Below are 12,428 nucleotides of genomic sequence, written 5' to 3'. Positions count from 1 at the left end.
GTGCTAATCATGTGCTTAGAATTGATATTGTGCCTTCATTTCCAGTCCTCTATAGTGTTTTAGTGTCTCTGCAGCTGTTGAGTCAGATCAGTTCCTCTCCAGCTGAGGGAGGTTTTTGTACGAGGCTTTTTCACTGTGTGAGCGGCCAGCTGCTACTCTGCTGACAGTAGTAAACTCCTGAATCTTCAGCCTGGACTCCACTGATGGTCAGAGTGAAGTCAGTCCCAGATCCACTTCCACTAAAACGACTTGAAACTCCAGACTGAAGGGTTGTGGCCTTATATATCAGAAGTTTAGGAGCTTGTCCAGGTTTCTGAAGGTACCAGTGGAGCCAGTTACTAACACCTGAACTGGTTTTACATCTGATAGAGACAGTCTGTCCTGGACTAACAGACTGAGATCCAGGAGACTGAGTCAGAGTGATTTCTCCTGATGAATCTGGAAAATATCCAAAAGAGCAGAAGGGTTATTGAGACAAATACAGCTTGGAGAAAGATGATGAATATGAAAACAGAAGAGGAGGATTTCTTTAACATGGAGAACAGATGGAAGAAGGTGAATGCTGCTGGTCTCAGTGTTTCTCCATCACAGCAGAAGATGATTGTGGTAAAGCTGGTTGCATCCTGAAGCCAAGTTTTCAGAAGAGAGTCTCACCCTGAACAAGGAGCCCCAGGGTGCCCAGCAGGAGAATCTGTGACATCATCATTGTGCTGCCGGCGTGTCAGTGGCTCTGAAAGGCCTGGACAGCCACTGATCAACACTGGCCTCTTAACGGGTGGAGAGCAAAGAGGCAGGACACATATGCAAACACACACACACACACACACACACACACACACACACACACACAGTGCTGGAGGCATTGACTATTTGAATAATCCTCATGTACATGAGGTTAATGTTATGTTTTAATAAAATGTCGAAGGATGCTATTCAATAAAGTTATTGTTAATTTCTAAAACCTGTCAGTAAAATGCTGTGATCTGCTTTCCATATTCTTATTTTCCTCAGCAGTCTCCTTGTTCTTGCTGCTCGTCTGTATTTCAGTGGCTTGGCTTTATTTTCTGATGCTCAGGTTTCCTTCTACAGTCTTCCAGCACATTCTCCTCTTCTGCTCTGACTCAGTGTCTGTACAACAGATGAATTACTGGCTTTTCAGTCCATGTGGAACCAGCACACTTCCCTGCTCACTGTTTGTTCCACATTCTGTTGGAAACCCACTAGCGCCCCCCACAGGTTCAATACTGTCACCTCAATCCCTGTTGTGTGAGTTTGAAGGCCTCTTGATGTTCCTCTCCTTTTCCAATGCGTTCTTTTTATTGTCTCATTTTAGTTGAATGTTTTCTCCATTTCACTCATCCTTACAGAAAACAGTGCTCTTTCAAATGTCAGATAAATCCATGTGTGGTATTCTGCTGAGTCATGACAGCTGTTGTAAATTGGGGCTGTGGGTTGCTCAGTGATTTGAAATGACCAAAACATATCAGGTTGTTGATTAAAGAGTATAATTCCATGGATGTGGAGCATGAAAGCAGTTTTACCCGTTTCAGTTCTGGCAAAGAGAAGCTGCAAGGAGAGCCGCTCAGTAGACCTGGTCCAGTGTGAACCGACTGAGCAGTAACTCACACTGAGACACATTTTTATCTTCCCATTCTGTGTGAAATGCAGAACGGCACAAAATATATATTCTTAGTGTGTCAGGTAACATTTTGTACAACAAAGGCTTTTCAATTCAGTTCTCAGCTCTCTGATTTGGCCTTTTGCACTATCAACAATATGCCACTACAAGACGTCTCTAATTATAAATATATAGGCATATATTAATATAAACCTTTCTTTTAAAACCAATAACACCCATCATATAACTGAAATTACAATCAGACTTGAGTTTCTTTTATTCTGTGGAGATTCAGTATTCTGCATCCATCATCAGCTGTTTTAAAACTTCTACGTGTGTTTGTTTGCATGTTTATGTGTGTTTGGGTGTATAACTTTATAGACACAGTTAATTTGTAAAGAAAACATTTGCCTCTTTACTTTTGAACGTTTCCTGTCATTAAACAGTTGAACATGTTGATTCAGGTCCAGTCGGCTCTTGTCTCTCTTGCCTTTCCTCTGTCTAAATGAGGCTTCCTGATCCTGCTGACTGAATGATCATCCTGATCTGTTTGGATCCTGACAGTCCAGGGGCCTCATTTATAAAACTTTGTGTAGGATCCATACTAAAAGTGTACGTACACCCAAAAGCTGAAAATGGCATACGCCCAAAAAAATTCAGACTTATAAAACCATGTGTAGCGACTATTATCATAAACAAAGAAATCGCTGAGAGGCTGAGCTTAGGGTGTTTGCTTATTGTCCGACACGCTGTACAAACAAAATATTCGCTGAGATCAAAAAATACGTTTAACGAGTTTTATTAAAGAATTAGAACAACTTATTGTAACGTGCTCAAAGTATGAAAAAAAAAACAATCACAGCGATCAAAAGCAAAAACAGCGGTCAACAAAAAATACGGCCTCTCCCGTCACTCACCCTCTTTCTTTGTTATATCTCCCGCCGTGCCAGTGCCCAGGTGATTATATTAACTAGGAGGTTACCACCCATATCCCTGTGACCCAGTTACTGTGATATTAAAATAAACAACAAAAAATAACAAAATATAATAACCAAAATAACCCCAATTTAAACCACAAAATTACAGTTCATCATATGTTACTTCATGGCTCCTACACCATGCGTACGCACACCTGCAAGCAATTTCCCTTTATAAATCACAGTCCACCTGAAAGTTTGCGGACAAGATTGCGTCTCATCCTCCGCCCACTACACGCCCACATTCAACCATAAATGGCCAATGCAAAGCACCTCATGAATGTTGATGCATATGTAAATTATCCAGCTGACCAATGGTGTGTTACGGTTAATCATGGCAACCTGGGAGAGAAAGGCGGAAAAAACTGAATTTTACAGATACGGAAATCGAAGTGCCACTGTCACCTGCAGGCTGCAGGTTACAGCGGAAGAGTGCATCAGCACGTCAGGCTTGAATGGTTAGAATTTCCACAATAAGTTTTTTTTTTTTTATTATTGACTTACCAAGACGCCAGCAATTACGCACAGCATATGCCAGCAGTCTGTCCCCTATACGACTATGTGTCACGATGAAGGAGTCACGTGTTGAGCCAGGCCATTGTGCCACTAAATTTGTCAGGTGCATGTTGGGGTCACATATGACTTGCATATTAATGGAAGGCACATGTTTTCTATAAACATACACATTCATTGTCACATGGAGCCCTTATAGGAATATGAGTGCAGTTAATTTGGAAAACCGGACATTGCTGCAAATTGCTTTTTATTTTTGGCCTGTTCTCCCACAGTGTAGGGAAATCTGATATATCGACTGGTCACATTAACAATGCCATCCAAGACGGCAGGCATTATTGCGCTTAGAGCCGACTGCGATATCCCAGACCTATGGATAATGTCACAGAATTATAGCCAAAAGTGGCGAGTGTAACCACGGTATTTATATGTTTACAGCAATTAGACTGCTTGCCTCAGAACTTGTCACAATTTACATTTCAGTCTGCGATATCCACCACCCTGGCATAATTTAAAGACGGAAGTGTGACAGGCGAATGTGCTGCAATTCTTCAATGTCATTTGTGTAATTTGTCTCCAACCAGTGATAATAATTTCATCAGTTACACTCATTAAAATATAGACTTCTCTTTTTTAAAATTGCAAGTTCCTTATATAATAGTTATGGCTCAGTAGCTCCGGCACAAATATCACTGCTGTTTGGAATGTTTGTGATGAAGTGGATTTACAATTAACGTTTGATATAGAGTGTAAATAAACGAATAAGAGACAAATCATGATGCAGTTTGGATTCAATTCACCACATCACCGTCTGCGCCGCCAAATTCCCCTTGTCTCTAAGATGTGCGTAGGCCGTAAGGATGGTTCAGAATTTAAGTGAAGGACCGCACATTTTTCCGTCAAGTTTTTCTTTATAAATCACAACCTTTGCGTAGAAAGTGGCGTACGCCAATTTCAGGCCCTGTTTTGTGCATACGCAATGTTTATAAATGAGGCCCCAGATGTTCCAGCAGCAGCGTGGATAAAGTGTTTGGATCATTCAGCAGTGGTTTGGGGTTCAGCATCAGGGCAGCTCACTTTGCTCCATGTTGTTGTGCTTTTAATGTTTCTGATTGGGCTTCTTCACTGGAACTGTCCTCTTCATTTGGGGGAACTTTCAGCTTGTTGAGGTGGGAGGTGGCTGTTTGAAGCTCAGAGGGAAAACTGCCACTGACACTATCAACAAGATGATATGTTTTCATAAACTGTGTGTGTGTGTGTGTGTGTGTGTGTGTGTGTGTGTGTGTGTGTGTGTGTGTGTGTGTCCTCAGTGAACTGTATCAGTCCCTGCAGTAGCTTCCAGCTGCAGCAGTCACTTCAGTTTCTGTTCAGTCTGACTGAGGGAGGTTTTTGTACGACGCTTTTTCACTGTGTGAACACATGCTGACTGTTGATATAGTGGTAACTCTGACAGTAGTAAACTGCTGCATCTTCAGCCTGGACTCCACTGATGGTCAGAGTGAAGTCACTCCCTGATCCACTGCCTGTAAAACGACCTGGAATCCCTGATGCTCGACGATTAGCATAGTAAATTAGCAGTTTAGGAGTTTCTCCATCTCTCTGTTGGTACCAGGCTAAAAGGTGGTCTCTTCCAGAAACATAAACATTCTGGCTGGTTTTACATGTGATGGTGGCGGAGGCTCCCAGAGCAGCGCTCACTGCTCCAGACTGAGTCACTGTGACCTGGCCTCTGGACTCTGAGGACACACAGACAAAAACACAAAGCAGAGTCATGCTTTTCCCCGCTTCATTTCAGAGGGACGGATCTTCATAGAGGAGAGGACTTTGATTCTCTGGACTTTACCTGTCAAGCAGCAGCAGAGGAGAGTCCAGATGAGGATGGAGCTCAAAGTCATGTTTGGATGAGGAGGATTTCTGGGGCTTCTGTTGTCATGAAGGACAGCTGTCAGTCATCCAGTCTTCAACTCTCAGGACTATAAACTCTCCCAGAGCACTGGAGCATGGTGCTGCTGATGCAAAGTGGCTCTCTATGGAAATGCTCTGACTGACTCCAACAGGGACACACATTACTCTCATCAGGCTGTTTCTAAATGTGTACATTTATTTAATATTATATATGATGGGTCCTTTTTTCCAGACTTCTGCATAACAACCATGATATCAGTTTATTTTAACTTTGACTTTTCTTTCAACAAATTTTAAAAAAGTAATTTAAAATGTGTTAAAAATCAGATTTTCCTCTATTTCAGCCCCACTTTTGAAAATAAAATATATATATTCAGTGATATAGAAAAGAAAGTTGAATATTTGCTCTATTCATTTCCAGTGTAATGTAAAGGTTTTCAGCTCCTATCATGTTTGTGTGCTGATGTGCATGAGAGGCTTCTTAAAGGGAAGTGAAACAGTGTGTGAGTGAGTGACTGCTGGAGCATAAAAACCATCTGACAGAAACTCCTTAAAGCCTGATGCTTCAGGAGCATCAGCTTCTTCTCCAAGCAGCTGACTGCTGCTCCAAGCCTCATCCAGACGGCCCAAAATGTCTATGCTCTATAGAGGCCTCCAACATCAGGAGTCCGTTTTGCCTTCCCATCATCTTTCTCTCAACACTGCTTCTTCTCTCCATTTCTATCAACATTATTCCCTGAGGTTGACACCACCCACATAACGCCCACACACTCAAGCCAAGTTTCTGCTGGCCTCCTTCACTTTTCTCACATCTTCCATATTCAGAGCCTCAACCATAGAGTTCCACCTGTCTGCTTCCCCCTGCATATTCCACCTGTTGTTCTCCTCACAATGTTCTCATCTTCTCACTGAAATGGACAGAGACCAATCAAACCCACCCACCTCATGTTTATTCATCAGATGTATCCGTCTCTCAGTCCATCTGAAAGCCTGGCAAACTGCCTCTCCCTTTAAAGATCTGAGATTCCTGCTCTTTCTGATCTGCTCTTCAGCTCAGAAAGCGCTCACCTAGCTACCTGCCCCTGGTTCCATTCACACTGACGGCAAATCCTCCACCTCCTAAATCAAGCTGCTTCTCCAGCCGTTCCTTCAGCATTGGAGTCACTATTCCAGCTTCTCACCATGGTGTTTCTCAACACATTATCCTCGTCATGAGTCACTTGTCTTTAGCAGTTTTTCTCTGTTGCCGCTCAGATGTGAAAGACCTTCGTTATTCACAGTCACCTCTATCTTCTCAGCAAGGTTTTGGGGGTCCGCTGTTCCCTGGAGGATCATTCAAATAGTTGTGTGTGTTTGCATATGTGTCCTGCTTCTCTGCTCTCCACCCGTTAAGAGGCCAGTGTTGATCAGTGGCTGTCCAGGCCTATCAGAGCCACTGACACACCGGCAGCACAATGATGATGTCACAGATTCTCCTGCTGGGCACCCTGGGGCTCCTTGTTCAGGGTGAGACTCTCTTCTGAAAACTTGGCTTCAGGATGCAACCAGCTTTACCACAATCATCTTCTGCTGTGATGGAGAAACACTGAGACCAGCAGCATTCACCTTCTTCCATCTGTTCTCCATGTTAAAGAAATCCTCCTCTTCTGTTTTCATATTCATCATCTTTCTCCAAGCTGTATTTGTCTCAATAACCCTTCTACTCTTTTGGATATTTTCCAGATTCATCAGGAGAAATCACTCTGACTCAGTCTCCTGGATCTCAGTCTGTTAGTCGTGGGCAGACTGTCACTATGAGATGTAAAACAAGCACAAATGTTGGTAACAACCTCGAGTGGTACCTTCAGAAACCTGGAGAAGCTCCTAAACTCCTGATATATGATGCTACAACCCGTCAGTCTGGAGTTTCAAGTCGTTTTAGTGGAAGTGGATCTGGGTCTGACTACACTCTGACCATCAGTGGAGTCCAGGCTGAAGATTCAGGAGTTTACTACTGTCAGCAGGGTTACAGCTACCCGTTCACACAGTGAAACAACATCGTACAAAAACCTCCCTCAGCTGGAGAGGAACTGATCTGACTCAACAGCTGCAGAGACACTAGAGACTTTGTTATAAAGTCACCAAGGCAGAATTTAACAGATTTTATCTGTATGATTTTGATTTCATTATTCATAGATTGTGTTTATTAAAAGGAATTATATGTCATTTTTGGGATTGTGCCTTTTAGACAAACTCACAAATATCAAACACAGTGCAGAAAACAATATACCAGCTGACCAACTGACCTTTTTTGCTATCCACTTTACTGCTGTAATGCTGAAAATTTGAATTATCACCTCAAACAAAATCCATGTTTTGGTAGGTGGTTGTTGTGGTGGATGGTTCACAACGAAACACGATTTTCAACTTGGAGATGGGAGTTCGATTCCTCCAGCAGGGGCTTCTGGCACTGGGATGCCAACACTGCAGCTCTAATTCAGCAACAACTGCAGTTTCCGTCATTCGGGGCTCCTGGCACCAGGATACCAGCACCCTCCACAGCTCTATTCCAATAACAGCAGCAGTTTCTTCCATTCGGGACTCCTGCCACTGGGATGCCAGCACCCTCCGCATCTCTAAAGGGCAATTTATGCTTCTGCGTTCGCGAAGCGTACGGAGGTTGTGCGGAGCTTACGGAGGTTGTGCAACCGCCGCAGAGCCTTGCCGCGCTATGATTGGTCCGCCGAACTACATCATTTCCGGCATTTTGCCCCTCCGGCGTCACGTCCAGTAGTTGTACCAGCAGCGTCATTTTTAAAAGAACTGCTGTTGTGATCGCATCTCGACTCGTCAGTTAATTTCAAATTGTTTGGAAAGTTTGGATCATGCTGGATCTGGTTGGAAGATGGTTGGCAACAGAATGGCCCTCAGAGCTTGCTAGTGAGTGCAAGACGGCATCTTCAGCGCTCTTCAAAATATACCCCATCGTAGTCGCTGCCATCCTTCAGGGCCATGAATGGTCTTGCAAGTCTGTCCTCCTCTACTCCGATAACCTGGCATTCATTGACATCATCAGCAAATGTCGTTCCAATTCCATATCCATCATGCCGTTCATGCGTCATCTAAGCTGGCACTCTGTCACTCACCAGTACATCCTCCGAGCTGCTCATGTCCCTGGTCACATCAATGCCATTGCATACTCTCTCTTCTGTTTCTCGTTCCAGAAGTTTAGAAGCTTGACCCCTTATGCAGTCAACTACCCAACAACGCTCCCTTCATATTCGGCTCCAACGTTCAACCTGTAAAGCCCGCCTTAATACCACTGATCATTGCATCCAGGAACTCCATCATCAACAGTCTATCACGCTCTACACTCTCACCCTATTTGACTGCTTGGAAGTGCTTCCATCTCTTCCACTATCACTACTTCATCATCGAATCCAGGAACTCCATCATCAGCAGTATCACTTCAACTTAATCTTCCCATCATTCGACATCGTCACCTTGAACAGTTTCATCACCTATGCCCACTCCTCATTGGCATCAGAACTCTCACCATCAAAATATACCTTAGCAACATAAGCTTTTGTCCAAGCTCCTAACCGGCTCCCCAGATCTAGCCTCCAGCCATCCTCAAATAGCATCCCTCCGTAGAGGCCTCTGACGTCAGGAGCCAGCGCAAAGCCCTCATCATCTTCCTTTTTACCGCTGACCTTCTATTCATCTGTATCCAGACCATTCAATCTGGATACAGTTCTCCCAAAGTGGCCGAACCCTGGAAGCCATGTTCTTGCTTCCCTTTTTCGAGTTCCTCAGATGCTCCGAATTCACCGCCTCCTCCCTGCACTTCGACCATCATCGCCATGCTTGCATCTCCGCCTTATCGTATTTCTCAGATGACACCATAGTATACTACATTAAGCGAACCAAAACCAATAAATCAGGACAACCGACACCAGTCTTTTCTTCAAAGTCCAGTCAACTCTGAATCCTTTCGAGTCTATTTTGAACTACCCGGAATTTCGTAAAGCCCAGAGCTTTTCACCATCAGATCCCCTGTTTGTCTCCAAATCTGGACATGTAGCCACTCACTTCTGGTTCCACCAGCACTTTTGCCAAATCCTCTCAATTCCTGGCATATCCCCAGTCCACCACTCTGGACACTCTTCCTCAGCCTCCCGTAATGGCATTCCGAACATCTAACTCAAATTATGATCCGCTGGTCATCTCAAGCATATCACCGCTACATTCATTCAGATCTCAGATCTGTTCAATCCTGTCTCAAGTAATGAAACTTTTTTGGGGATCGTCGTGCCCGGGAGCTACGGCGGATTCCCTAAGAAGCTTCCCCACACGCAGCTGAACTACAAGACTGTTAATCAACTTCACAGTTCACTTTGCAATAAATCGTTCAATGGTATCTTGTTGTTGGTGTGGTCCTTGCTAGTGAAAACAAAATTAAAGTATTGATCCCTGGGGTGAAATTTCATCACTGCTGCACAAGAAGTAATTTATCAAGGACTCAGTAATTGAACATAAGAACAAAACTAAAATATGCAAAAATTGAAGTAGATATAGTAGAAAAAAGATTATCAATTTAAATTTAAATAACATTTAAATTTTAATATAATAAATTAGCATTGAAAGCAAAGTAATTCTGCTGGTCTGTGCACATGTCGCCCTCTGAACAGCACACACTGTATGTCAGCTCCATTGTCACTTGGTATGAATGCAGCAACTTTGTCCACACCGGGATCCTGTAGGAATGATGACTCATGACTTAGCGATGTGGCATCAGTTACCATGGCCACCCAGACTATTGAGCCTCAACACTGTAGACTAAAAAACATTTAATTTAACTCAAATGTCGTCTTCTCTTGATATAAACATAAGGCATGTCCTTTGTCATCTGTTTTTATTGGCCTCAGTACTTCAGCCCCCTGTAGAGGCTTTAAAAACACATGAAAGTATTTCAAGCAACAAAGACAGAAATCACACTCATAAGATATCACTGTATGCAGATGATATCATGTTTTATTTGTTGACTGTGAATCATGAAAATGATGAATATGGCTGTATGAGAGAAATTAATGTGTTTTATTTCACTGGTGAAGAAATCAGTTTCCTTGCTAAAATTAAAAAAAATAAAATAAAATAAATGTAATCAATATTGATGATTTTTGACATAATTTGATGGCTAGTCATAATGCATCAGTCAGTTGTTTGTAAGTTTTAAAACCTGAGGCTGATCTCAGTGAGTTTGTTGTTTTCAAAGTGAGAGAGCCGTGTCTGTCTACAGTAAGAGGTTTTTGTACGCCGCCTCAATGAGTTTGTATCACTGTGGTTGACTTTTGGTGGAGGAACCAGACTGGATGTTGGAAGTAAGTTTAATTATTTCATGTTCTGATCAATCCATGAGAAAAATATTTATCTTTTTATATTATTTGAAATTTATGAATCAAACTACAGTGCTTGACTTTTCATGTTAATATCTGATTTTAAACCTACAGTGATCTCTAAGTAGTGACATCAGAGGAGACTTTAAAAATCTGAATCCAAATGATTGATCAAATTTCTTTAAGTTTATTAAAATAAAGTTGATTGGAACCAGAAGAGAAAGCATTTATTGCAGATTATTTCTTTAAAGTGGCATCTTGAGGGCTTATAGTTGTTGCTTTCTCTGACAAAGTGAGAGAGCCGTGTCTCTCTACAGTCAGAGGTTTTTGTACGGCGGCTCAATGAATTTGTATCACTGTGGTGGACTTTTGGTGGAGGAACCAGACTGGAGTTTGGAAGTAAGTTTCTGCACAAATATTAAATATCATGTAATGTGTTACTGCTGCTGGGTTACTTTTATTCTTCTGTGTGAGTGTTAGTGGCTGTTTTTAATGTGTATTTTGTTCATTTCCATCACTTTTAGTCACTGTGTTTTCTTGCCTGTTTTTCTCCTTAAACACTTAGGTTGACTCAGTACCTCTTTAGACTTTTCATTATAAATTGTAAAAAATGTTTTAAACTGACCAGCTTCAAAGTTAGAAAAGTTGAATGCAAAGCTTTGGTTCCTCCGGACGTTTTGACCAAACTGATTTGAATTTAGTATTTTACATGACATGTGAAGCTGAATGAAAACTAATTTGAACCGAGTGGGGATCTGGATTAAAATCTGGAAATGTAGCCAAATTTCAGATTCTTAATTTCATCTCATATATTTTTTAACACATGGGATGAAAATAATTTGATGCATTACTTTGTTTGTTTGCTGGTTGAAATCAGTTTTGATGAACAGAAGTGGCTTGAAAATCATTACGGCTGAAAATGCTCAACAAACATTTATTTTAGTTATAGCTGCTCTTGTTCAGATTTCTTTAAAACAGACAATGTATTGTGCATTTACTTTGACTTTTAACATAAAAAATAATGAATGCTGATAAAACAGTAAATTATTTAAACTGTAAAAATTAGATTTGATTTCTATTCTTTAAAATATTTAAGGACACACACCATTATTGATGAGTGATAATTTTTATGGAGTAGCCAAATAATTGTAATTTTTTTCTGTTATGTGTATTGATGTATTTCTATTAATATGAGGACTCTTTCTGTGCTGATGTGCATGAGAGGCTTCTTAAAGGGAAGTGAAACAGGGTGTGAGTGAGTGACTGCTGGAGCATAAAAACCATCTGACAGAAAGTCCTTAAAGGGGAAAATGGACTCTCACACAGTAAAGGTGTCCAACCGCCCGCTGACTGCCAGCTGCTTATTTCCCGCCCTCTAAGCTGATTGGTGTCTCCTAGGTGACGCCCCTCCCACCCTGACGGTGCTGCCCCCCTCCAGCGAGGAGCTGCGGCAGGGGAAGGCCACGCTCATGTGCCTGGCCAACAAGGGCTTCCCCTCAGACTGGAGGCTGGCCTGGAAGGTGGACGGCAGCAGCAGCAGCAGCAGCAGCTGGGAGCAGAGCAGGAGCCCCGGGGTGCTGGAGAAGGATGGCCTCTACAGCTGGAGCAGCACCCTGAGGCTCACTGCAGACCAGTGGAGGAAGCTGGGCTCTGTCACCTGTGAGGCCACCCAGGGCTCCCAGTCTCCGCAGACCGAGACACTGAGGAGAGACCAGTGTCCCCAGTAACTGACCTGACTCACTAGGACTTCTGCTACTGGTTTCACTCTGCAGCTGCTCGCACTCTGCCTCATGTCTCTCTCTCTCTCTCTCTCTATCTCTCTCTCTCCCTCTCTCTCATTAAATCTTTAAATAATCATTTATTTTTCTTGCTGTAATGCTGATACTCTATATATGTTAAAATAATAATAAAAAATCTTTTTACCAAAAAAGTTGTGTCCTTTGTCCTGATAAACACTGATATTAAAGCACGGGGAAGGAGGAGTGGATTTTAGGTTCAGCTGGCACACATACTGTAAGATTTCAAAACGTAAATGAGGGT

At 42.4% G+C, this 12,428-nt stretch overlaps 3 gene segments (V, D, J or C); 1 reads left to right on the top strand and 2 right to left on the bottom strand.

Annotated features, from left to right (window-relative positions):
* Positions 1-130: 130 nt before the first annotated feature.
* On the bottom strand, positions 131-706 carry LOC115367558 (Ig kappa chain V region 3381-like). The segment is given in 2 exon segments: positions 131-438; positions 655-706. Coding segments are annotated over 2 exon segments (360 nt in total).
* Positions 707-4,502: 3,796 nt separating this feature from the next.
* LOC115367551 (immunoglobulin kappa variable 4-1-like) lies at positions 4,503-5,003 on the bottom strand. The segment is given in 2 exon segments: positions 4,503-4,844; positions 4,952-5,003. Coding segments are annotated over 2 exon segments (384 nt in total).
* Positions 5,004-6,467: 1,464 nt separating this feature from the next.
* Positions 6,468-12,188, top strand: LOC115367535 (Ig kappa chain V region Mem5-like). The segment is given in 4 exon segments: positions 6,468-6,519; positions 6,736-7,036; positions 10,339-10,373; positions 11,787-12,188. Coding segments are annotated over 4 exon segments (717 nt in total).
* Positions 12,189-12,428: the final 240 nt, after the last annotated feature.

This window comes from Myripristis murdjan, chromosome 11, assembly GCF_902150065.1.
Source record: "Myripristis murdjan chromosome 11, fMyrMur1.1, whole genome shotgun sequence".
In the NCBI taxonomy this organism is placed as follows: domain Eukaryota; kingdom Metazoa; phylum Chordata; class Actinopteri; order Holocentriformes; family Holocentridae; genus Myripristis; species Myripristis murdjan.
This window is presented reverse-complemented; position numbering and strand designations above follow the sequence as displayed.